Source organism: Aythya ferina (assembly GCF_964211825.1).
Source record: "Aythya ferina genome assembly, chromosome: 4".
NCBI lineage: Eukaryota > Metazoa > Chordata > Aves > Anseriformes > Anatidae > Aythya > Aythya ferina.
In genome coordinates, this window is record NC_140300.1 from 77,127,375 (window position 1) to 77,152,979 (window position 25,605).

Genomic DNA, 25,605 nt, shown 5'->3' on the forward strand with positions numbered 1-25,605 from the left:
TGTTTTTTTCAAGCTATTAGTAATGCTGCAGGGTTTTTTTTCTTCTTTGTTTTGATGTTGTTTTTTTTTTTTGTCTGTAGGCCCTACTCTCTGTGCTAAGAGAGAGCCACCGCACAAGAACTGTTTTTAGAAAAGTTGGTGGATTTGTGTATGTCACGTCTCTGCTAGTTGCTATGGAAAAATCTTTGTGCTCACCACCAAAGAATGGCTGGGAGAAAGTAAACCAGAATCAAGTGTTTGAACTGCTCCACACTGTGTTCTGCACATTGACTGCAGCAATGCGCTACGAGCCAGCCAACTCTCATTTCTTCAAAACAGAGATCCAGTATGAAAAACTGGCAGATGCTGTTCGCTTGCTTGGCTGCTTCTCAGACTCAAGAAAAATAAGCCCATTGAATGTCTTTCCTTCAAATACACAACTATTTCAAAGACTATTGGAGGATGACCTAATACCCCTGGATTCTGTCTCACCTATGTTAAGACACTGCAGCAAACTTTTTATTTACCTCTACAAGGTAGCAACAGATTCTTTTGACAGGTATGACCTTTGCTGTTTTTTCCTTGGTATTCCCCTAAGTAGTTTCCTTCAAATGTCTTCATTGCAAGCTTTTATATACCCATGTTAATCTATTTCTTTGTTCCTTTACTCCAGTGAGAGGAATAAGGTGTCTGCATCTGACCAAATATTGACTTAGCTTGCTGGTGTTCTCAAGGGTATGCAATATTCCCTCTGATGTTGAATGTTTTTGTTATGGTAGCAATTAAAATACAGATGTCAGTTTGTGATTATATTTGCTGACTTCAAGCAGCCCGTTGGTTGATACGCAGACTACTTGGTTGCTTTGTCATATAAAACGACTGGAACTTTATGCATTTATTAAGCCAAATGAAAAATTGGTTGTCGAACGTGACACCTTAACTTATTGTTTGCTTTAATATATGAGACTGGAAACTAAGTCACTGGATAATATGATGAATTTACTTTGTTTTAGATGGATAGGCATGTTCTACAAAGCTCTACCTAGCCTGAAATTGTTTTAAAAATGAGACAAGTCGTAGATTGTTTTAAAAATGAGACAGTCCTAGATTTAAGCAGGTAGAATTTAATGACACCTGACATGAGGAATGAAAAGTAATGCATGTCTTTTAGGTTGATTCAAAAATGACAACAAAGCATATTGAAGTATGTGTTTAAGATTTACTTGTCTGAAGGTAATTCTTACTTAAAATACAAGGTACTAAGAAGTAAAATATAGACATAGGCTTTATATGTAGGTTCTGCACCCCAGCTAATTAATGAACATAACTCTATTTTCTCAAAGATGTGCCATTGAATTTAGAATCAAACCAAGGATCTGATTTTCCAAGCGTGGCAGGTGTGAATGTGTATGGTGAAATCCTAATAAATCTGCAGGTTGGTCAGGCTTTCTTCAAGTAGGTGACTAGTAACATACCAAAATAATGGTTTTGTTTATGCAAAATTTGCTTCCAAAGTATCAAATTATCATCTGTAGTTTAAAAAAGACAAAACAACAGTGACAAAAACAAAACAAAGAAATCACCAACCAAGTAAAGAAATGAATTTCTTATTCTCATTTCGAAAGATCATTAAAACATTCAGATTGAGGGAGAAAAATGTGTATTAAGAATGCATTGCACATGCTTTAGTAAATTGTAATACTGGCTAACAGTAGAGTATGAGGATTCAATGGGGTAAGTAAATCCCATAGTGCTCGGGCATAAGCTACATCATTAATTTCCTTTTTTACTTTTGCTGTCATCTTCATTGACTGCTTTTTCCCTTCTTCAATTTTCTGATGCTCAGTTCTTGTAAAGTTCATGTTGCTTTTACCTCTTAACCACATTGATCATACTCGCTCACGCTTTACTTTCCTTCATTTCTGCTGTCTGATGTAAAAGTGTTCTGTTCTGTAAGCGTGATCATGTTGATAAACTCTGCGAATACTGACCAAGTGCTGCAGGGTCATGCCACACAGCAAGGATATGCTTTTGCATGTCCGCGTGTTCACCTGGTGCATGTTGCTCAGTAGCGTCCTCTGTCGTCTGTGTTGTTTCTGAAGAACAGATCCTAGAAAAGACTTCATTGGTGATGGCTGTGGAAAACTAACAAGCTTTTGGCCTCTGGTTTCTTCTCTAACCTTTCTGTCCTACCCCTGTGTGTTTTGTCTGTAGTCGTGCAGAACAGATCCCTCCTTGCCTGACAAATGAGACTTCTCTCCCCTCTCCCTGGGGTACGCCAGCTTTGTCCAGGAAAAGGTACTGAACCTTTTAAGATCAGTTGATCTCAGTTCTGTTTTCTCACTGTTGTTTCTTCATTCTCATTTTTCTCTAAGTGGCTATTATTTATGAGGTGTATGTTTTTGCTTTTATATTTCCTGGGTAAAATAAACATAAAGGTATGTTTCATAGCAAATTGTAGGTAGTGATGCCAATACGTGACATCCAAATATCCAAATATCTCCATACACCTGAATCACTTGGAGCTAAGTTCCTGTTTGAAAACGAACAAGGTCTGCATAAGAAGTGGTCTAAGGGAGATATAAATTACATTATCAGGAGCAGCTTGAAAAAGTTCAGACAAGGCTAGTCTATCAAGTAATAGAGCAGGATTTCTTTTCCCCTAACTAATTTTTTTCAGGAAGAGGTACTTTCAGTCAGAAGGTTGATGGCTTGTTAGGGTGTTCATTCATAACAGTCAGATGGGCTTTTTACCTTGTCTACTGCTTCCTTTCCCTCCTTAGCGGGGTGATACGAGTAATGTATAAGCATGGGTAAATGAATTTTTTGCAGTTGGTGCTGACGTATTGGTAGATAACATTTGATCAACAGTTTGGCAGAATTTTGAGTTCTTTTCTCTGCCTAGGGAAATGCTTTTGAACTGTTTTCCCTGTTTTTATGAAAGTACTTCTTACATGGAAAACTACATAGGGAAGTTAGTGAATTTTAAAATGCTGTGCAAAACATACAATTAATGTTTGCTTTTAGGTTATACCTTTTGGCTATATTGCTCACAGAAAAACAAATTGTCTGGTTGTGATGGGTATCCCCTTTCCAGGTCATTGTATGCAGTGTTGAAGGGCAGGCAGTTTGACCATCTGCTTGTTTGTGAATCATAGGGAGTATCGACTTGGAGTTTAATTTGGATCTCCCTGTACTGCTGTATTATAATTTCCAAGTGTATATAATGAGGTTGATGTGATAGTGATGGTTAGGACGTGTACAAGTAAAATTTATGCTTAGAAGTAGATGGAAGTTTGTTCTTACAGAGCATCTTGGAGTGGGGTTTCATTAGACTGAAGAACTTTGCTAAACACAAGCAGGTTTTTGAATTGTATCCTGTAAATTTTGTGTTGAGGCTCTCAAGGTGATGTTGTAAAGCAGCAACAGCTTTCTTGTTCAGATGTGGGTCGGAAGATTTTTGCTCAAGTACCGCTGCTAGGATGCATGAAAAAAAATGGCCCTTATTTCCATCTCAGCATTAAGAAGGTGAAAAGGGTTAAGGTGCTTACTGTGAGTAATAGAAGAGCAGAACAACTTGTCACTACTTAATCATGTTATAAATGAAGTCTCAACTCAATCTGAATTTTGTAATATTTATAAAACAAATATTTCTAAAAGGTATAAAAGGCAAGTAAACAGCACTTGCTGCACAGGGAGTCTACGTTCCACCAACATGCACACATGAACATCAAACATTCTAAATATACAGAACATGGCTTTACATACTAACCCTGAGTATGCCTATACAATCAGAAAAGGCAACAAACAATCCTTTAAGTTTCATGACTTAACAGTCTCCATTTTCCATTCCTTTTGAGCGATATGACTTGCTTTAAGTTGTCAAGCAACTCGGCCTTCAGGCCTTATGTATCCCATTCTTCCCGGATCGAAGAAGAGCGTATTCATCTCCTTTTCAAGGCCAATAGGCCTGGGTCAAAAGGCACGTCCAGGTCACCAGGGGGTATAACAGCAAAAGCCTTTGATGCTTTCCAGCCCCCATGGCCACACTCCCAAATCTCCCCCTTCTTTATTAATATCAACCATTTTCTTGACACGAATTACCACTCCATATACAACAATCACATTTAAGTTTCAAAGAGAAAACCACGACTACTTCTACCTACCTGGTATTTCAAGCACAAAGTTCATTTGAAACATTAGTGGAAGAGAGTTTGTAGAAATACTTGGGAAAATTGATTTGTACAGATAATTTTTTTTTCTTAAACCTGTTGCTATAAATTGTGAGAAACAGTCCGTAGCCAATAACTTAGGCTCAGGCAAGGATCTCAGTGGAGTAGTAATTTATTTGCGATTGCAGTGGCGGGCGCCCCACAAGCAGGAGAGAGCGCATCTACTAGTTCCAAAACACAGTTTATATACCTTTTGATGGCAGGACCCTCCTCTGTTTCCCCACTGAGTGGGTAATCCAGGTTCACAATCTATCTGATGCTTCACAAACAATGCATGGCCTTCAGTTGCCAGCTTGTTAAATTTCAAATTTCTTTTGACATTTTTACTGCTTGAAGTGGTAATGTTTCTTCACTTATCTGACTTGACTTGACACCATGATTTTCACCTAATTGTCCTAAGGAGTCTGGTTGTCTGCATTTTACAAGGTCGCCTGCTAAGCTTTCTTATCACTGTAAGCATATCTTAGTACCACATTCCTTCCTTCTAAACAATGTAACTCTGCAAAAACAACATTTCTATTCCCACATTTCCTCCCTTTTCTTTTTTTTTTATAAACTGTTGATTTTTGCAAAACCTTTTTCTAAGGTGTAATTTGGTAGATTTCTTCTTTTTTGCTTTCTTTGCTTTCCATCTCCTCATTATCACCTTATCTGAGTAAGGTGGTAGCTCCATGGTCATTTGTTTCAATAGTGCAGTTTCAGTTAACCACTGTACTAGTCCTCTTACACAGGGGATAATACAGCAACCAATGGCTGTCAAAACTCCTACAACAACTACAATCAAGTATGTAAATATGCCTACTTTTTCTGCCAATTCACTGGCAAGGGTGGTAAGCCCTTGCAATGCTCTAGTTACTGAGCCATCTGGGACAGTATTGTTGGGTGTAAAGGTGCAACAATGGTTGCTCAGTATCACACACACACCTCCTTCCTCCGCGAGCATCATATCTAATGATATCCTGTTTTCCCAAGCCATTTTGCTGGTGGCATCTAGTTGTTCAGCAATTCGTCTCATTGCATCCCTGGTATATTTGATGAATCTCTGCTGATTATAATAGATGTAATTAATCCAATCCACATTTTTATTGATTGTTACCCACCAAAACAGTGACTCAAACACTGCAGAAATTTGATTTCTGGTTTTATGTTCATCTGGAACTCCTCTAGGTACCCCAATAGAATCTATGTATACTCTATCATCAAATGATATTCCTAAGCCTCTTTTACTTCTTCTGGGTATTTGTGATGTTTCTCTTTCAAATGCCAGGGTGAAGGGTATAGCTAATTGAACAAGTGCACAAGTGCCTTCCCAATCAGATGGTAGGGTGGACCGTAAGATCTTCCCTCCACCGTACCACCAGAGATCTCCCCTGGGGATCTCAAGTCTTGAGCAGTTTCCCATCAAGTCCTTGGTAGCAGAAGGCAAATTCTCCCAGATGCCAGGTAGCACTCACCCTGCCGTGAGAGGCAAGCTGTACGGTTACCTATAGCTGTGGAGGATACAGGGGGAACCATGATATTGTTATCATGCAAGAAACAGTAAAGAGAGACTTACAGGCCTCATTTCCCCAGGCAGTCTTTTCTTAGTACAATGCAGTCATACATCGCATCCCTTGGGAGTCTTTGGTCCACCCCCATGGGAAGGGCACTATCTGGGCAATCAGTCATCCCGAGGCACAAGCATAGCAGTAGCTATGGTTGAGACTCTGGACGGTATATTTGACCCATTCTATCCAGGCATTCACATCCCCATACCCTGTTTGAATCTCAAATGTTTGAACTGCCACATTTCAGAGGGCCTCCTGTTTTCTCTCCTGTTTTCTCCTTGAGTTTCTCCCTTTCTCTGATGGCAATAGAGGATTGTTTCCGTACATCTATTCTCAATCTGGCTGTTGGGTTTCTCCCAGTTATTTGTTCTCTCTGCTCAATTGTCGTTGGGCATTTAAATCTCCACAAGCTAACACCTCACAAGCATCAAACGTGACGGCTTGTGGTATATAACCCTCTGTCACAGTCACCCATATTTTGATGGGGCATCCCGTTTTTGCTATTATCTGGTCATGCCTTTTCCAAGTTGCCAATTGACCGAGGCCTTCTCTGAGGCCTAGAATCACTAAAAACAAAATTAGTAATCGATTTTTCCCTGTAAAGATTTTCAAACCTTAGGTTTCCAAATAATTATCTATACAAAGATATTTCCAAATATACATATACAAATAAATATACAAACATATTTCCAAATAATTATCCGTACAAAGAATAAGATGTACACTACTACTGTAACAACCCCCCCTTGGGAGCACTGCAATTCGCTATAGGTCTGTCCTTTCTCTCAATCACAAGTCACAGTCGTTAGTTACCTGTGAAAATAAAAGGTTAGTTTACAATTGTAAGCTCTTATCCTGCTCAGAGTCCACTATGAGATTTTTCTCTTCAATTTCAACTTCCAACAAGTCTTTTGTAGGAACAGCTTCCCAAGTACTAGCGTCGATGGATGCCTTCACTCGAGTATAGTGAGTCCAACCTTTTTCCACAGTTCTTACGGCTGTTTCAGTGGTTAGTAATTGTCCTTCCCATTCAGGCCAGAGTTGACTAGTTCCAGGTCCGAATCAGGACCCGGTTTCCTGGGTGATGGTGGTGAATGGGGAATCCCAAAGGTGGGGTTTGAGCCAACAACCCACAGGTTCTGAGAGATGACAAAGAAGAGGACAACCCCAGAATACAGTTCTTAAGAAAACTCTCTTGTTTTGAATTGTGGTATCTCATCCCTTCTGCCCAAATAGGGCAATCTGAACAGCATCTCATGTGGTGAAATTCCTATATCCTTTCTTGATGCTGTTTGAGCCTGTAGGAGTAAGCATTTTACCCAAGGAAGTTGGGTTTCTAACACTAATTTAGTTATTTGCTTCTTTAATGTCTGGTTCATTCGCTCCACCTTCCCAGAAGAAGAGGGGTGCCAGGGGCTGTGAAAATCCCACTCAATCTCTAAGGCCTGCTTTAACCCTTGCAGTAAAGCTTACACCCATCCAGTCACATGGTCAATTAGGACAAACAAGTAAGTCAGTAAAGTTTACCTGTATACTTTGGAAAGGTCAAAGCCCTGGCTCCCGTCCCCTTCTGGATGGGTTACAGAAGACTTTTTTTATTTACCTTTTGACATATGGTACATCCTCTGCATATGTGCTTCACTACAGTGTATATGCCTACACAGACATGCTTTCTTAGCACAACATCACACATTGCTTGCATCTCCCAATGACTCTTCTGATGTAAAACAGTTAATATTTGCCTCATTATCACTTTATTCAGCATTTCTCTCCCATCAGGGAGTATCCATTTTCCTTCAGACTTCATGACTCCTGATTCCTTAAAAAATCTTTCTTTTAAAACTTTTTAGTTCTTTCTTAATTTTCAACAATTCCCTGAATCCTCTCTGGATTTATTCTTCGTTTTCCCTCAGACATTAGATGCCTTAAATACCTGACTTCTCTTTCTCCATATTGTAATTTATTTTTCAATACTCCCAAGCCCTGCTTTCCCAGAAAGTTGAATAGCTTGTTAGTAGCTTCCTTTACAACTGTTTTCTCCTGTCCTGACAATAGAAAATGATCCACATATTTGTAACATTAATATCTCCTTGGGAGGTTGTAATTGCTCCAAAATCTTTTTTAGAACTTACCCAAATAGATAGGTGGCCCTGTAAACCCCTGAGGTAAAATTGTCCACCTATGTTGTTGCTTCCGCCCCCATTTCAGGGTCTTTCCAGTCAGAGGTGAATATACGGACTCATCCCCTAGTACTTTCTCATTCTGACCCCAAGTCTCTTATATAATTTCTGTGTTGCACACTATTATTATTCCAGCCAGGATTGGCAAGTGGGTATTTCTGCCGTGCCGGTATTACCCCTGGTCCTGGAGGATGAGCTCTTTCCCATTCTTGTATAGCAGCTCTCCTCCTGATCATTCCCATTTCTTTCCCTGTAAACAACATACTTACAGACATAATTCCCTCCCCCAAGAGTATAATATGTCAGGTCGTAGGAACTGGTCTAATTGTTCAGCTAGGCTGTTGGGGTCCTCAAATAAAGACTTCCTCTCCTTCTTAAAAGTCCTAACCTCTCTGCTGGTAAGGAGGGGGGGGTAGTTCACCTAAGAGGATACATAGTTAGTGTTAGTACTGTTAATATCAGGGAAGGCAAAATTCTCAATATATCTTCTACCTTGTTCTAATTCTTGCCAGAGCCTAGAGTACGATCCTTCTTTAGGGACAGTGTTAATTACAGTCCATGTCTCCTTTCCTGGAGTGACTGCTGCTGTCACAGGTACAATATTAGGATTATAGGGAGCATAACTTGGCTCCTTCTCTGAAAAAGGAATCTTATTGTTTACACATAAATTTAAAGCCTGAATTTTCATCAGACCTGTATTTTGGTCAAAATACTGCTGTTTCCTTAATTGGTTCTTTTGTCCATACTGATACACAATATTTAACCTTTTTTTAATTGTTTTTCTTTTACAATCCCTCTAATTTTGGGATTATGTTTCCAATTTCTTTTCATTCTTCAGGAAGAACTATTAGTAGGCACTCCCCCAGGGATATCTCCCTGTCCCCTGGAACTCATATTTCCCATTTTTCCTAGCCATCGCCAGTATGTTGCTACAGAAATTTCCCTTCTGCAGTGTACCACACACTAACATTCTGAAAAATGGGGGTGTACCGCCAAGCACTTCCCCGTGCAAGCGTTACCGCGCACCTATGAGTTTACCAGATTCCCTGGTGTATTCCAAGCACTTCCCCGTGCAAGGATTACCGTACACCAGATTCCCCTGATGTAGTGCCAACACTTCCCCGTGCAAGGGCTTACCATACACCAGATCACCCGACCCCCAAGGCAATACTTAATATTTCCTACCTTGGTCTGTGCACAGAGTTACCGGATCAATTCTCAGTTAAACTGTTGCATAAGATGTATGTTTTCCTTCTTAGGAATAAGCATATACGATAAATACTTGGACTATGTATGCAATATAGAAGATTGATAGAAAACGAGATTGTTGTAACAGTTGTTGGAACGCTCTTAGCCTTCACATGGGCTGCTGGCGGGAGTGTGTACCCAGACAAACTTGGTTCCGGTAGGTTAGTTTGAGGCTGCCTACAATTGTTTGTTAGTGTCTTTTATAAGTATTTGTTAAAGAAAACGGGGATTACTATGTTGCAAGCTGAATCCCTTCCAGAGAACAGGAAGGGTGGTAGCTTCTGCATGCTGCCACTGCAAGTAGAGTGGAAACAAGGAAGAGATTAGGCAACTTTTATGTTCTTTAGGCTGTATAGCACCTAGGGAACAGATGACTCTCAAAGACACTTGATTGCAGTAAATTAAGAGTCCTCTGGGTTGTCTTTGGGGAAACACATCCAATGGGTTTGAGAAGAAGAAAGTGCTTGGGATGTTGCCCTGAGGGAAGGAGAAGGAGAGGCATGTCTGCGTACCAGTCTAACTTCACAGCAGCTGTTGAAGAATAAAATAAAATGCAAAGCTCGTAATACATGGGGTTGTAATGGTGATTTGTTTTTCTGTCCTGCAGGCACACATATCATTCTGTTTCGACGCCTCCTGTTTGCCCTCAGAAAAACATACCTGATGTGAAACTCCAGACAGGTTCCACATCTGTGCAAAGCTCTGACGCAGTTGTTATCCACCCTGGTGCTATGCTTGCAATGCTGGATCTCCTGGCCTCTGTTGGATCAACTACACACCCAGAGGTAGAGAAAAAATCTGCTGTCTTCAGCTTTGAGAGAAACTAGTTTAAAGGATGGCTACAGAAAGTAGAAAAGAGGTGGTGTAAACTTAATTCATGCCAAGAAGCTAATATGTTTCACTGAATTATCAAGTTATGTAGTTGATTATATAGGAAGAGGTCTGATAGAAATTTTCTTACGTTAGCTTGGATTCGCTTATTTCTTTCAAACGCCTGGCAAAGATATATAAGTTCAAAAATACTGTCTGAAATGGCTGTCAGATATGCTTCCAAGCATTGTGATGAGTGCCTGTTTGCCCTAATGTGTAGTATGCAGAGGACATGGGGTTGGACATTGCAGCTTGGTACATACGATCTGTTTGAAATAGCTGGAATAAGTTCTGTCTCTGAATGGTACTACCTGCTTTGTACAACTCCCAATCCCAAACCCCTACTGGTGGTTTGTATGTGAAGGATTTGTTGCAAGTTTTTAGCAAAAAACTTGCTTTAATGTTTTATATTTGAGATGACTTCCCTGAAGAACACTTTCTATTAAAAAAAAGTTCGAAAAGTTTACAAGAATTTACAAGGCCTTTTATGTTGTCCTCTACTGGTGATGAGCATGGAGATGTTGTGTATTCAGGGTTTTAATTTGGCTGTTATGTTGTGTATACCTTGTTTTCTACGGATAATAATGCTGATAGGTTAGTAAAAATAGCTTCTCTGTCAGAAAAATAATTTAGTGCACTTTAAGCAGAGCTTCTAAACTGACTCTCTTCTCTTGGGGAAAGTAGAGGTTAGAGTAACCATCAGTAACCATTTTTTTTTCTTCACAAGGGCCGTGGTAGTCCTTCATATCGCTGATTTTTTTTTTTTCCTCTTCCAAAAAATGATGGAAGTGTTCATCGCTCCTGCAAGATGCACATGCATCTGAGGACTGGATATTTTGTGTATCAATTGCTTAAGGGTAGTTTTCCTTTAGTTATGATGCATAAAGGCTTCCTTCTATTTGTCTTCTGTGTTTGTGTCCTCTCAAACACACTTTTTCCTTTTTTTCAGCATGCGCTGGACCTCCAGCTAGCAGTGGCCAATATCCTACAATCTCTTGTACACACGGAGCGAAACCAGCAAGTCATGTGCGAAGCCGGGCTTCATGCACGACTTCTACAAAGATGCAGTGCTGCTCTGGCTGATGAGGACCATTCTCTGCATCCCCCACTTCAGAGGATGTTTGAAAGACTGGCTTCCCAGGCCCTGCAGCCAATGGTGCTGAGGTCAGAAAGATGCCGTTGAACTCCTGCAGAGCTGAGTCCTTGTGCCTTCATTGTGGCTGTCTGGCTGTAAATTGCTTGGATTGTTAGAAAGCATAAATGACCTTGTGTGGTAGTGATGGCACAGAATCCTGTTTTACATCTTCTTAAATAGACCATCTCACTTCTGTTAAGTGCTGTGTACCACTTAAGATGTTGGGCACCAGGGGAAGGAGGAGTGTGGTGGGGGGAAATATGTTTATTTTTTTCCACAGAGGTTGCACTGAACTTCTGTAATTCTTTCCTTCCTGCAAATAATGAGTAGCTATCCAAAATGCTTTTCCTGGCCAGGTTGTTAGGAAGAGGAAACGTGATGAATGTAAAACGATACTGCCATAGAAGGGAATTGATTCCTAGATTCTGTGCAATGTTAAATATCTCAAATAACAAAAGTTTCAGGCTAGCTGTTTGATTTGGCCCTTTACTTTGTGTGAAGGGAACAAAGGATTGCTATAGAAGAAATGTCTGGAAAAATCAAGCCTTTGTAGCAAGAGTTGGGCTTGCTGCTCTCCTCTTCAACTTTGGTAGTGCTGTCTGGCCTTACTTGGGACAAACTCTGTTGTGAAGTAACATTTTCTGAGAACAGACAAAGGAATAAGTAAAAGAAGTGGCTTTAGGTTAAAAATTTGCATAAATTGTAATGATGCATAGTGATGCATAGCTTTGAAAAGTTCATCTTTTAAAAAATGTATAAACATTTTAAAAACATCCTGGATGTTTTTACATCCGTGCTGCTTCTAGAGAAGCACATTTGAAAAGTTTGTCGTGAGCGTATTTGGAAGCATTTGATAAGTACACACGCAGCATTATGATACTTTGAATTGCTTGCTGGATCTCAACTAGCATAAGGAAGGATTTAATTTTATAATCTCCTGGGGGCTGCTAAGTGGCTGACCTGTAGCCAGAACAACTTGTCTGTTCCCTTTAGTGGCATTTTGTGGTACTGCAGTGAGCATGCATGTTGTTAATCTCATCACAGGGACTTCATCTTCCCCAAACCATAGATATGGATCATACAGATAACTGTAGATACAGACATTAGAGACATACATAAACACAGATGTTGGTAGCTGCGAAACTATCCTCTACCTAAAATGGGACAGATGGGTTAACCAATGCACAGGTTGCTTTCTCACATCAGCCTGTGGCCTGTACTTATAGGTGAGTTCAGCTTGCTGGGTATGCAACAGGGAACATCCTGATCCTCACCCCTAAGAATGCAGTAGCCTTATTGCCAAGAAATCGGGTGCTTTGTTCAACTATTGAAATAATGGTAATGAAATAATGATTGAAATAAGGGCAACTTTTGATAGTATGTCTTCAAAATTTGAGTTGTTCCAGATGGATCAAGTGTGTTTCTTGGAATTATTCATTACTTTATTCAGCTTCTTGGTTAAAAATCTATTTAATACAAGAGATTGTCATCTTCTTGTTTGAGTGGTGTTTTATTTGGTTTGTTGCCGTTCTGGGTTAAAATCTTTACGATACAATTTGTAATTTTTTAATCCTCTTTCCTAGGGAATTTTTATGCTTGGGAAATCCTTTAAATTGCGGAGCTTGGGACAAAAAGCTGTTGAAGCAGTACCGAGTGCACAAACCAAGCTCACTGAGTTTTGAACCGGAAATGAGAAGTAAGTGCTAAAGTACTGGAAATTTGTGTAATGATCAATGATATCCCTCTGTTGCATACTTACATATATTAAAAAAAAAAAAAAAAAAAAAAAAGCATAGATAAACATGGAGAAGGACCTCACTTTGCCCCAGCCTTGTGTGAATGTGAAATCATCAGGACAGTTAGATTAGAATTAAACATGGAGGGACCATGGTAATTTATTTCATACACATACAGTGAGGTAATGATAATTTCTGATTTTATGAATGTTAACTATTAAATATGAAGTACTTGTTTACTGGGAAGGTGATGGAGCACTGGTACAAGTTAGGTTGCCCAGAGAGGTTGTGGAGTTCCACTCCTTCCAGATACTCAAAGGCTGCCTGGATGTGCTCCTGGGCTAAGTACTAGGTTGCCCTGCTTTAGCAGATTCTGTGATTCCATGGTAGTAGATTGCTTTTTAGGTCTTTAATAAATGCTGAAATCGTAGTTATTTAACAGTAAGAAGAAAAAATATTCTCAGATACTTTTATGTGCCCGTCATTTCATGACATCTGTGTAGCCTCTCTCACAGGTACAGCAAAGTGGCAAATAAAGTAACTGAAACTGCTACATGCAAGCACAACTGTGTTGATTTTAGCTACGCTCTAGAACTTGGGTCATCATTAGCATCACTAGTAATGAGTTTTAAACTCTCCGTATTTCTTTGTAACCCAACAAGAAAAACATGGCAGAATCTCAATTTCATAATGATTTCTCAAAAAGAGGTAGAAGTTGGATTGGGGGCATCCACTCTGAATTACTTAAAATTCAGCAATTCCCTTTTTTAACCATTCACTATTTTTTCGTAACAGATATTTATGTTTTCCCTCATTGCTTGTTTTCAATATGCTTACTTCCCTAATGTATTAAAACTTAGATATTTAATATTATGTCGTAACCATGTTACACTTTAAGGGAGTGGTAAAGATTTTAATGGAAAGCACAGTCACACCATCCTTGGGGAAAAAAAAAATCAGCTTTGGTTTTACTCATGTAATTAACTTTGAGAGAAGGTATTAACAATGTATTTTGACAGGATACTCAATAGGCATTGTTAGATCATAGATGCATATGCACTGTGAAAATGTTCATTATACCTTTGTGGGGTTTCCTGTCACTATCTGTCGTATAGAATTCCTCATACAGCAATGGCTCGTCAGCTACAATTATCGCACTAGAATAATTACATCTGTTTTCCAGATACTAAATGAATCAGCCTTGTAAGCTGTCCTGAATGTCTGTAATGGGCTGTTTGAGTTGAATATCAGTGGATTCTTCTGGCCTATCTGATCTCTTTCACACCCGCTCTTCCCTCTTATTATCTATCTGTTGTAAAGGTTGGGAGCAGCCACTCATGTAGTAGAGGAAAGACACAGTGGGTGGTAGTACTAGGAGAATATTGCTAAGTTTCCAAAGCATGTGATATTTATTTTGATAAATAAGACATTGTCTTGGTCATCATACAGCCAGTCGTAAAGCATTGTTAAAACTACTTTAATTGAAACGTTTGGATTATTTATAAGGAACTAGCATGTGTCCTGGATGGTGCTAAGCTAGAAGCATTCAGTACTTTCCCTCCACTGTGTATGCAACCCTGATACTTTCTTTTCTATCTCTGAGGTAGAAAAATGTGACTGAATTCCCTCCAGTGTGTGTGATGTCATCAGGTTAGGTATATTGTAAAAGAGACGAGAGATTCAGATTGTCTCTATGTCAGCCCTGCATTTCTGTATTTATGTTTAGCAGGGTATTATGACAGTGCAGGGGAGGAGTAAATGGTGAAAACTGACAGTGTGATCTGGAAAAGTTACTAACCCGGGGAGGGAAGGCAAAGCTAGCTCTCTGGATATACCAGCAGTTACCGTGTTAAATTACTAGGCACAGCTTTTTGAGTCTGCCTGCTTATTGTGAGCTCCGATACTTTGAGTTTAGAGCTGTTACATCTGATAAACACAAGGCAGAGATTTTCCTGTTGGTTAGGCCATGTAACAGGAATGCTTCCAAGGCTTGTGGAAGGAATGCTTTCTGGTGCGAGGTAATGAGGTGGGTTGTTGGCTCGGTTTCTGGCATTACCGCTGACTTGCTGTGCTGTCCATCATATGAGATGTTCCTCTCTTGGTGTCAGCTGAATTGTTTGATAACAAGATCAGTGCTTCCCAACTCCCAATCTCCTAACCAAGAGGCTCAACCTGACATTGATTGTTCAGCCACTGCACTGGAAGCAGTTCCTGAACAGTCCCAATCAGTGGCCTGTGAATGCCTCCTTTTTGCAACATTTTGTTTCTTGGCTTCTTACTGTAGATAGCATGGTTACCTCGATGGAAGGTCTGGGTTCAGACAGCGTCTTTGGTTTGCATGAAGACAGCCACTATCGGATAAGCAAGAGTCTGCTCAAGCCAGCAGAAGGTAGCACTGTGCCCCTGACAAGAGTCAAGTGCCTGGTGTCCATGACAACACCACACGACATCAGGCTTCATGGATCATCCCTTACTCCTGCCTTCATCGAATTTGACACCTCTCTTGAGGGGTTCGGGTAAGGTAACACGTGCCTCTCGAGGAGCAGAGGGCACAGTGCCATGTTTCATTATCTTCTTCCTTCACGGTAATTTTTAAGGGACTATTCTCAACTATTCTCAAACTGGAAACAAAACAATTCTTTAAAGAAAAGACAGGAATACTTGATGCTGCATAAACTTCCATTCTGTCATTAATGACTTCAAGCCAGTACTTGCTTGCCATGTGTGCAAGTGTAAGCCCATACATATGTAAATGTTGATAGTACCCTCTTGGATCTAGATTTTGTGCGCCTTTTATAATGAAGGGATGATAATATACCCTTGCACACAGTAGCTGCTAGAATCTCCATCCAATGTCTTAATGGCCCAGGTGCTCTGAAACCTGCTTAAAATTGCTGAAGAACTTGGAAATGGGGAAGCAGGAAAAGCAGATAGATATGTCAAGCAGAAACTATGTTGAGTCCCAATAAGTGGAAAAATTGTTAATTAACTGGAGGTGTAATGTAAATGTAACACTTATTAACTCCTTTTATATTGTAGCACCTGGTGTCACTAATGTCTTGCTTTTTCTACCATGATTTAACTCAACTGTTCAGAAGATTAAAACATCACACCTTTGTCAGCATATATTTAAGCCAAATATTTTCCAAAATGGCATAGAAGAAAAAAATTAAAATCCTCATTTTGTCCCATGCTATGCACTAAATATCTCCAGACCTGCTGTCGAAATTCAGGCTGAGATTATGATAAGACAGGTATTCCTTAACTGCATGTGACCTGATCCATAGATGGGCAGAAAAGATTTGGAAAAACAGTATCTCAAAGAGTTCAGTGTTGTCAGGTGCACTCAAGTCAGATGATTGAGGATGAAATCCTGAATGATAAGTAATTGTTCTGAATTGTTCAGAAGCTTGATTAAAAGAGAAAACATCTTGACTAGAATATTTTAGTGAAAGGTGTTTTTAGTTGTACAAACAAACAATAATGGAAGATGGTGTGAAACCCAAAAGCATAACAAATTCTAATATGAGAAGAGCAGCTCCTCTTTTTCACTTTAGTCTGTTTTTATGATAATTCTGGGAAAGGCAGAAATCATCTGTTTTCCAGAGCTGTTCTACAGTTTCATAGAGCCAGCAGCAGCACCATCTGACAGAATTATTTCTCTTGTCATTTTCTTCCCAGATTTAGTATTTAGGTTACTCTTTTTCTTGTGTCTTTTTCTGTTCTGATATGGCCTTTGACAGAACCAGTTGCTTCCGAGTACTGAAGTTCCAGTTTATTAGGGACGACTGGTGTGAGAGCATAGGCTAGCCTGGGTAGTTTGGGACTCCAAAATCTCCAAGACAAATGTTGGTCAAAATTCTGCTCTATTTGCTCAAAAAGAGAGGAACTTTTTCTCCTAAGGACAAATTGAATTAGGCTTGCAAGATTAATTGCCACTGTGATTGCTCTGGGAGATTTGCATCTGCTGCTTACACACCCAGAAGTAACCCACATAAGGCACCTGTTACCCCTTGTAATTTCACTGGGTCACCTATGAAGGCTGCCCTAATCAATCAAAAGATGTAAACATATTTTGGTCTGTTTTCAAGTGCCCAGGGTGGTTCATGAACCCAACAGAGTCAATAGTTTTTTGATGGACCCCTGCAATGCTTGTAATGCCAATGATGGTAGGGGACTTGCCCTGCAAATGACATTTTCAGGGATGAAGGAACAAGTGTATGATGAGAACTGTAATCAAGATGAGGATAGCTATGACCAGAACAATGGACTGAGGGTATATGTCAACAAAGTGATGATTCCCATGGGAGTTCACTTCACCACGGGTAGGCTGATCAGTGAAACCCTCTGGGCTCATAAAATCCTCTGGTATCTAGGGGAGGTACTCCTTATATCTGTTCCCATTGTGTCTGCAGCAGCGGTGGCTCTTGTAACGACCATACTTAGCTATAGTTCTGCAAAACAGGGCCTCACTGTGAGAGTAAACATACTTACAATAAGGACACCATTCTAGACATCTCCCAAATCCTTTGAATCTTTAACTAACTGAGTTTTTCAGAGAGAGCAGAACATCTTGAAGGCTGCAAAGAGAGTTATGGTTGTTATGGTTCCGCAGGACGGAACATTTTATGCTGTGGAGCAGCATAAGCATAAGTCTTTGTGCCTTTGCACCAAAGACACATGCTGCCAAAAGTCTCTGTATTGAAGACAGTCTTACCTCACAAGGAGAAATCTTGAGGATTCATTTCCATATAAATTCAAGGAGAGTGATAATATGGTTATGGTATGTTTTTCTAGGCTGTATTTTGTTTGTATTAAACTCTGGTTATGCTGACTTTGATAAACTAGTTTGTTGCTCATCTTGTATTTAACAGCTGCCTGTTCTTGCCAAGTTTGGCTCCACATAATGCACCTACCAATAACGCTGTCACAACAGGACTTATTGATGGTGCAGTCGTCAGTGGTATTGGAACTGGTAAGTATTCAAGTCTTGTTACTGTTAGCAGTATTTTCTATCTGATAATGTTTAATTCTCTTTTATTTCTTCATAAGACAAGAAGTGATGTTATGGTGTTGGATGTTGCACATTAATAGTTGAGACCTTTGTGTATCTTGATGTTTCTGTTGCTGTCAATTTTTGCCCTTGAGTGAATGAAAAGCAATATAAAATACAAATGTATGATGGCTTGAAAATACAAGGCTTTGAGCAGAAGGTCATATTGTTCGAAAGAGGAGTATGTGGCCAGTTCTCCTTTGCTTTTTGTTCTTGTGTTTTCATGCGCTTGTGTGTAAAGAATCTGGATGTGTTAAAAACAAGTTGAGGTACCAGTGGTCAGAGCAAAAGAAACATGGGATGGGTTCTAATGCTGTCCTTGTGGCTTAGTTCTGCTGAACTCTATTGAATTTATTACAGATGTAGTTACATACATTATGGTATGCTGTGGTGCTAACTGAATGTGATCTGTTAATTGAAATAAGTGTTAAGTATTAAAAACAAAGCTAAAGTTTCACTGCAGTAAAGTGGAATTAGTGTTACACAGTGTGAGAAACACTCCGTAGCCAATAACTTAGGCTCAGGCAAGGATCTCAGTGAAGCAGCAATTTTATTTGCGATTGCAATGGCGGGTGCCCACAAGCAGGAGAGCGCGCCTACTAGTTCCAAAACACAGTTGATATACTTTTTGATGACAGGACCTTCCCCTGTCTCCCCACTGAGTGGGTAATCCAGGTTCACAATCTATCTGATGCTTCACAGACAATGCATGGCCTTCAGTAGCCGGCCTGTTAAATTTCAGTTCCCTTTTGCCATTTTTACTGTTTGAAGTGGTAATGTTTCTTCACTTACCTGACTTGACTTAACACTGTGATTTTCACCTAATTGTCCTAAGGAGTCTGGTTGTCTGCATTTTACAAGGTCGCCTGCTTAAGCTTTCTTATCACTGTAAGCATATCTCAGTACCACATTCCTTCCTTCTAAACAATGTAACTGTAAAAACAACATTTATATTCCCACAACAGTAATTGATCTCTGTGAGTTCTTTGTTGTTCTGTGGGAGCTCCCCTAGAAACAAAAAGGGGTCAGGTGCATGTGGGAGAGAGATGTTCATCAAGGAATGGTGGGTGGGTCTAACTGAGACACACCTATCTCATCATGATACTAACCCTCTCTTAGGGTCTGACCTATTTCCCCCCTTTTTTTTGGTCTAGGAAACTGAAACTTGGGTGTTCTGAGCTTTAGACTTGATTTTTGTCTTTAGAGTAGGTGTGAATAGTATACAATTCTTGATGTACTTCATTTTGAAAGAAACTTCTGCCGCTTGCGGAGGCGATTGGCTCCGGGGCAGATGCGTTCTGCAGCGGAGCGGGGGATCAGACAGGCAGGGCTAATTTTTCCGGCATCGAGCCCACTTGAGGGAGCCGCCAGGACCCGGCAGCCCTTGCGAGGGAGGTGAACGAGGCGTAGGCACAGCCAGCAGTGCCCCCTCCCTGGCCGTTCAAAAGCTGCCCCCAGGGCGCGTGTGGAGATCAGGGCAGGCAGACAGGGTGGGGCGTGGCAGTTCACACAGGCAGGACGAGCAGGAAGGGCAGAGCGTTTCCCCCCCCCCAGCCCATAAGAACAAGTGGTCTACCGCTAGCTAAGCTGCAATGGTCTCCACCAGGCACAGTGCTCTCTCTAGGAAGTCTGTACACACCCAGACTGACTGCCCGCTCAAAAAATGCAGCAGTTCAGGTCTCTGGATGCAGGGAGTGCCTGAGCCTGTTGCTGCCATCTGTGGGAGGCAGAGAGACTGTGTGCGTGAGGTGCAAGCAGGTGGACGACCTGGTCTGCCTGGTGGCAGAACTCAAGGACGAGGTTGAGAGGTTGAGGGATATCAGGGAGTGTGAGTGGGAGATAGACTGGTGGAGCAACTCCCTGCAGGGCCTGAAGGTACCGGGGTGAGACACCCCAAATGGGGGTGGACCCCCTGCCCTGTCACCGTCGGGCAGAGGGAGGGGACCTGGGAGTTGAGGAGAAATGGAGACAGGTCCGTGATCGTCATCACAGGTGATACCCCCCACACCAGCCCCACCTTCCCAGGTGCCCTTACACAACAGGTTTGAGGCCCTGGAGCTTGAGAGACTGGTAGCTGAGGATGAGATAGAAAGTGTACCCTGGAGGATGCCTAGGGCAAGGAAGTTGACTCCATGCTTCAGGACTGCCTCCACCAGGACAGAAAGAAGGGTGATTGTTGTGGGTGACTCCCTTCTCAGGGGAACAGAGGGCCTTATTTGTCGGCCTGACCCTACCCGTAGGGAGGTCTGCTGCCTCCCTGGGGCCAGGGTCAGGGACATTGCCAGAAAGCTTCCCAACCTGGTTCACCCCTCTATTATCCCCTTTTGATAGTCCAGGCTGGCAGCAATGACATTGAAGAAAGAAGCCTGAAGGCTATCAAACGGGACTTTAGGGGACTGGGGTGGTTAGTGGATGGAGCGGGAGTACAGGTGGTGTTTTTGTCCATCCCCGTGGTGGCAGGGAGGGGTACAGAGAGGACATGGAAAGCCCACCTGATAAACACTTGGCTCAGAGGCTGGTGCCAACACAGAATTTTTGTTTGTTTGTTTGTTTTTTGACAATGGGGCGCTTTACTTGGCACCTGGCCTGATGGCTACAGACAGGTCCCTATCTCTAAGGGGAAAACGGATCCTAGGCCAGGAGCTGGTGGGGCTCATTGAGAGGCCTTTAAACTAGGTAAGAAGGGGGATGGGGCTGAAACAAGGCTTGTTGGAGCTGTGCCAGGTGGAACAATGGCAAGGCCAAGGGAGAAGGCAGTGCCCCAACTGAAGCGCATCTACACTAATCTGTGATTCTGTAATGCACGCAGCGTGGGTAACAAACAGGAGGAGCTGGAAGCCATCATGCCGCAGGCAGGCTACGATTTGGTTGCCATCATGGAGATGTGGTGGGACCATTGTCATGACTGGAGTGCTGCAATATCTGGCTATAGGCTCTTCAGAAGGGACAGGCAGTGTGGAAGGGGTGGTGGTGTGGCTCTCTATATATCAGAGAGAGTTTTGATGTTGTGGAACTTGAGGCTGGGAATGATAAGGTCAAGTCCCTTTGGGTTAGGATCGGCGGGAAGGCTAACAAGGCAAGCATACTGGCGGGGGTCTGTTATAGACTGCCGAACCAGGATGAGGAGACAGATGAGGAGTTCTACAGGCAGCTGACAGAAGTTGTGAAATCATCAGCGCTTGTTCTCATGGGGGACTTCCCAGACATATCCTGGAAGCACAACACAGCCCAGAGAAAGCAGTCTAGGAGGTTTCTGGAGAATGTGGAAGATAGCTTTCTGACGCAGCTGGTTAGTGAGCCTACCAAGGGAGGTGCCCCACTAGACCTTCTCTTCACAAACAGAGAAGGACTGGTGGAGAATGTGGTGGTTGGAAACTGTCTTGGGCAGAGTGACCATGAAATGATAGAGTATTCTTGGCGAAACCAGGAAGGGGACCAGTAAAACCGCTGTATTGGACTTCCGGAGGGCTGACTTTGAGCTGTTCAGGACACTGGTTGGCAGAGTCCCTTGGGAGGCAGTTCTGAAGGGCAGAGGAGTCCAGGAAGCACTCTTCAAGAGGGAAATCTTAAAGGCTTAGGAGCGGTCTGTCCCCACGTGCCCAAAGACAAGCTGGCATGGAAGAAGACCAGCCTGGCTGAACAGAGAATTGTGGCTTGAGCTTAGGAGAAAAAAGAGGGTTTACAATCTTTGGAAAAGAGGGTGGGCCACTCAGGAGGACGATAGAATGTTGTGAGGCAGTGCAAGGACAAAATTAGAAAAGCCAAAGCTCATCTGGAGCTCAATCTGGCTACTGCCATTAAAGACAACAAAAAATGTTTTTTACAAATACATCAACGCAAAGCAGAGGACTAAGGAGAATCTCCATCCTTTACTGGATGCGGGGGGAAACATATCGACAAGAGATGAGGAAAAGTCAGAGGTGCTTAATGCCTTTGCCTCAGTCTTCAGCGCAAAACCAGTTGTTCGCTGGATACCCAGTACCCTGAGCTGGTGGAAGGGGATGGGGAGCAGGATGCAGCCCTCACTATCCATGAGGAAATGGTTGGTGACCTGCTACAGCACTTGAATGTATGCACGTCGATGGGGCCGGATAGGATCCACCTGAGGGTACTGCAAGAACTGGGGGAAGAGTTGGCCAAGCCACTCTCCATCATTTATCAACAGTCCTGGCTATTGGGGGAGGTCGCAGTCGACTGGCGGCTAGCAAATGTGATGCCAATCTACAAGAAGGGCCAGAGGGTATACACAGGAAACTATAGGCCTGTCAGTTTGATATCAGTGCCAGGGAAGCTCATGGAGCAGATTATCTTGAGTGTCATCACGCAGCACTTGCAGGGCAACCAGGCAATCAGGCCCAGTCAGCATGGGTTTATGAAAGGCAGGTCCTGTTTGATGAACCTGATCTCCTTCTATGACAAAGTGACGCGCTGGGTGGATGAGGGAAAGGCTGTGGATGTGGTCTACCTTGACTTCAGTAAGGCTTTTGACACCATTTTGCACAACATTCTCCTAAAGAAATTAGCTGCTTGTTGCTTGGACTGCCGTACGCTTCGTTGGGTTAGAAACTGGCTGGGTAGCCGGGCCCAAAGAGTTGTGGTGAATGGAGTCAAATCCAGTTGGAGACCGGTCACTAGTGGCATTCCCCAGGGCTCAGTACTGGGGCCAGTTCTTTTTAATATCTTTATTGATGATCTGGGTGAGGGGATCGAGTGCACCCTCAGTAAGATTGCAGATGACACCAAGTTAGGTGCGTGTGTCGATCTGCTCGAGGGTAGGAAGGCTCTGCAGGAGGATCTGGGTAGGCTGCACCGATGGGCTGAGGTCAGCTGTATGAAGTTCAACAAGGCCAAGTGCCGGGTCCTGCACCTGGGGCACAACAACCCCAAGCAGAGCTACAGGCTGGGAGATGAGTGGTTGGAGAGCTGCCTGGCAGAGAAGGACCTGGGAATATTGGTTGATAGTCGGCTGAATATGAGCCAGCAGTGTGCTCAGGTGGCCAGGAAGGCCAACAGCATCCTGGCTTGTATCAGAAGCAGTGTGGCCAGCAGGTCTAGGAAAGCAATTGTCCACCTGTACTCAGCTCTGGTGAGGCCGCACCTCGAGTACTGTGTTCAGTTTTGGGGCCCCTCGCTACAGGAAGGACATGGAGGTGCTTGAGCGAGTCCAGAGAAGGGCAACGAAGCTGGTGAGGGGTCTGGAGAACAAGTCTTACGAGGAGGGGCTGAGGGAGCTGGGGTTGTTCAACCTGGAGAAGAGGAGGCTCAGGGGTGACCTTATTGCTCTCTACAGGTACCTTAAAGGAGGCTGTAGCGAGGTGGGGGTTGGTCTATTCTTCACGTGACTGGAGATAGGACGAGGGGGAATGGGCTGAAGTTGCACTGGGAAGGTTTAGGTTGGATATTAGGAAGAACTTCTTTACTGAGAGGGTCGGGATGGGCTGCCCAGGGAAGCGGTTCAGTCACCATTCCTGGATGTCTTTAAAAGACCTTTAGATGTAGAACTTAGTGATATGGTTTAGTGGAGGACTTGTTAGTGTTAAGTCATAGGTTGGACTCGATGATCTTGAGGTCTCTTCCAACATAGACAATTCCGTGATTCTGTGAAACCCCTCTGAGTGAGGTTGATGTGATTTTTTTGTCCAGGCTTCAGTCAGAAAAAGAAAGAAGTAACACTGAATTCCACAAAGCAAAAAACTTGAGAAGTTGTAACTGGTATCAACTGAGGGACTGAACTGTTGTGGACAAAAGGATTAGGAACATGTAGGTGTCCTTAGTAGTGCTTCTCCAACTAAATAATGAGTTTTTCTTTTTGTTCTCAGGTGAACGATTTTTCCCACCACCATCTGGTTTAAGCTACTCAACTTGGTTTTGCATTGAACATTTTAGTACGCCTCCTAATAACCATCCTGTCAGACTTCTTACTGTAGTGCGGCGTGCAAATTCCTCAGAGCAGCATTATGTGTGCCTTGCCATTGTCCTCTCAGCAAAAGACCGATCACTAATTGTTTCAACTAAAGAAGAATTACTTCAGAATTATGGTAAGAGTTGTATTGTGTCATCTGTTAATCCTGACAATATTAGGATTGTTTGATTTCTAGACTAAATGGAAGTCTAGTGTGTAGAAATTGTGTGTGATAGTACTTGCAGATTGACTAGCTTCGCTGGCCCGCTATTTGAAGGCAATCGGTCATTTGCTTTAAGTTTTAATGCTGTGATCAGTTTGCAGAAAGATTTGGTAGGTTCAATTGTCATCTGAGATGGACTGAAATTAAGTGAAGTGCTATGAAGAGCAAAGCAAAGCTGTTGAGGCCACTGAATTTGCTAGTGAGAGCTATGAAGTGTGATCAGGGGCTTCAGGTTCAGCCATCTCCTTTGTCCTGCCTTGTACTTCTTCAGAGCTCCCAAACCAAATGGTCAGTTTTGACGGGTCATGACTGTGGAGGAGCTGAGGGGAGAGGAGAAGCCGCCTGTGAGTTTTAGGCTTAACTCTTTACCAGACCAATACACTTCATCTGTTCTTTCCTTTTGAGTAATAGTTAATAATAAAGATTTTTCTTGACAACTGTAATTTGTCCAAAAACCTATGCAGGCTGTTATAGAATATTCCTGTCATGATCAATGGACATGGACATTATTTCTCCTTCTCTTCTAAGCAGAAGCTCCAAGTCATTGCTCAAAACCTTAAACTTGAGCTGAAGACCCATTTTACAAGGGAATAACTAAAACTATACATTAGCAAGATAGCTTTTCTTTCTCAGAAAAAAAATGAATTCTTAAAAGAAAGAATTAAATAGTTTTACATTAATATTAATTGCTTTAGCCTGCATTGGAGCAGTAAACTGTATGCTTTTAGTTTGTAAGCCCATACGCCTAACACTTGAAAGGAGATTGGGTTTGAAGGGCCTTTGTCATAGAAGATCTGAAGGCCTCTGACTACAGAGACTCCTTTTTAATTGAAAGGGGTACTATGTTGTGGTGGGCTGCTGCCCTGTCACGGTTACTAGTAGTTGGTGATATACTGTCAAGTCCTGAGATTGTCAGTACCTGAAGAACTGAGATAACAGGCCCGCCAGCATGTGGGATCAAAAGTGCTGACAGTCTGTTGTGAGAATAAAGAGAGCATTTTTAAGGATTCTTTTTGCAAACAACAATCGCACTTGAAGGTGTTTGGCTGAAGAAAAACAAATTGAGGAAAGATTATCTTTGTATCTGAAAGTTCTAAGTACTCTGCTCTTATCATTTTCCTTGTGCTATTTATAAAGAAACAAGTGTCCTCCTGGTATGTTCCATTACTGAAGTAAGAGGATTAGTGGATTCTTTTCCTTCAACATGAAAGAGTAAAGAGAGATCTGAAGATCCTGCTTTCTGTTTTTTGTTTTGTTTTGTTTTGTTTCTGTTGAAGTGTTCCCTAGTGTAGAAATTTCAAGCTTTGTCTTTTTTTTTGCTTTCGAGTAGAGTGTGGGTGATTCTGGTTTGTAATGGAGAAAATAACACACCTGAGTGCTGCAAATTAATCATGTCTTCTGGTGTGAAATCTAAGGATGTGTTTTAGAGAAATTTTAAAATTGTGTATGGAAAACTGAAGTGTGTTGAAATATTCAGAAGACGATAGTTCCGCAGCAATT

General features: G+C 42.0%; 1 protein-coding gene across 9 annotated transcripts in view; it reads left to right on the top strand.

The window, feature by feature from the left end:
- Positions 1-25,605, top strand: part of WDFY3 (WD repeat and FYVE domain containing 3) — a 190,970-nt gene that overhangs the window by 96,570 nt on the left and 68,795 nt on the right. For 8 of the 9 annotated variants that reach the window (XM_084518372.1, XM_084518373.1, XM_084518366.1 and 5 more), the window contains 8 exons: positions 81-538; positions 2,194-2,277; positions 9,794-9,971; positions 11,006-11,220; positions 12,775-12,887; positions 15,212-15,443; positions 17,802-17,902; positions 23,800-24,018. In XM_084518372.1, coding sequence (XP_084374498.1) covers positions 81-538; positions 2,194-2,277; positions 9,794-9,971; positions 11,006-11,220; positions 12,775-12,887; positions 15,212-15,443; positions 17,802-17,902; positions 23,800-24,018 — 1,600 coding nt within the window. The remainder of the gene's footprint in view (positions 1-80; positions 539-2,193; positions 2,278-9,793; positions 9,972-11,005; positions 11,221-12,774; positions 12,888-15,211; positions 15,444-17,801; positions 17,903-23,799; positions 24,019-25,605) is intronic. The other variant, XM_084518371.1, reaches the window with a different exon arrangement.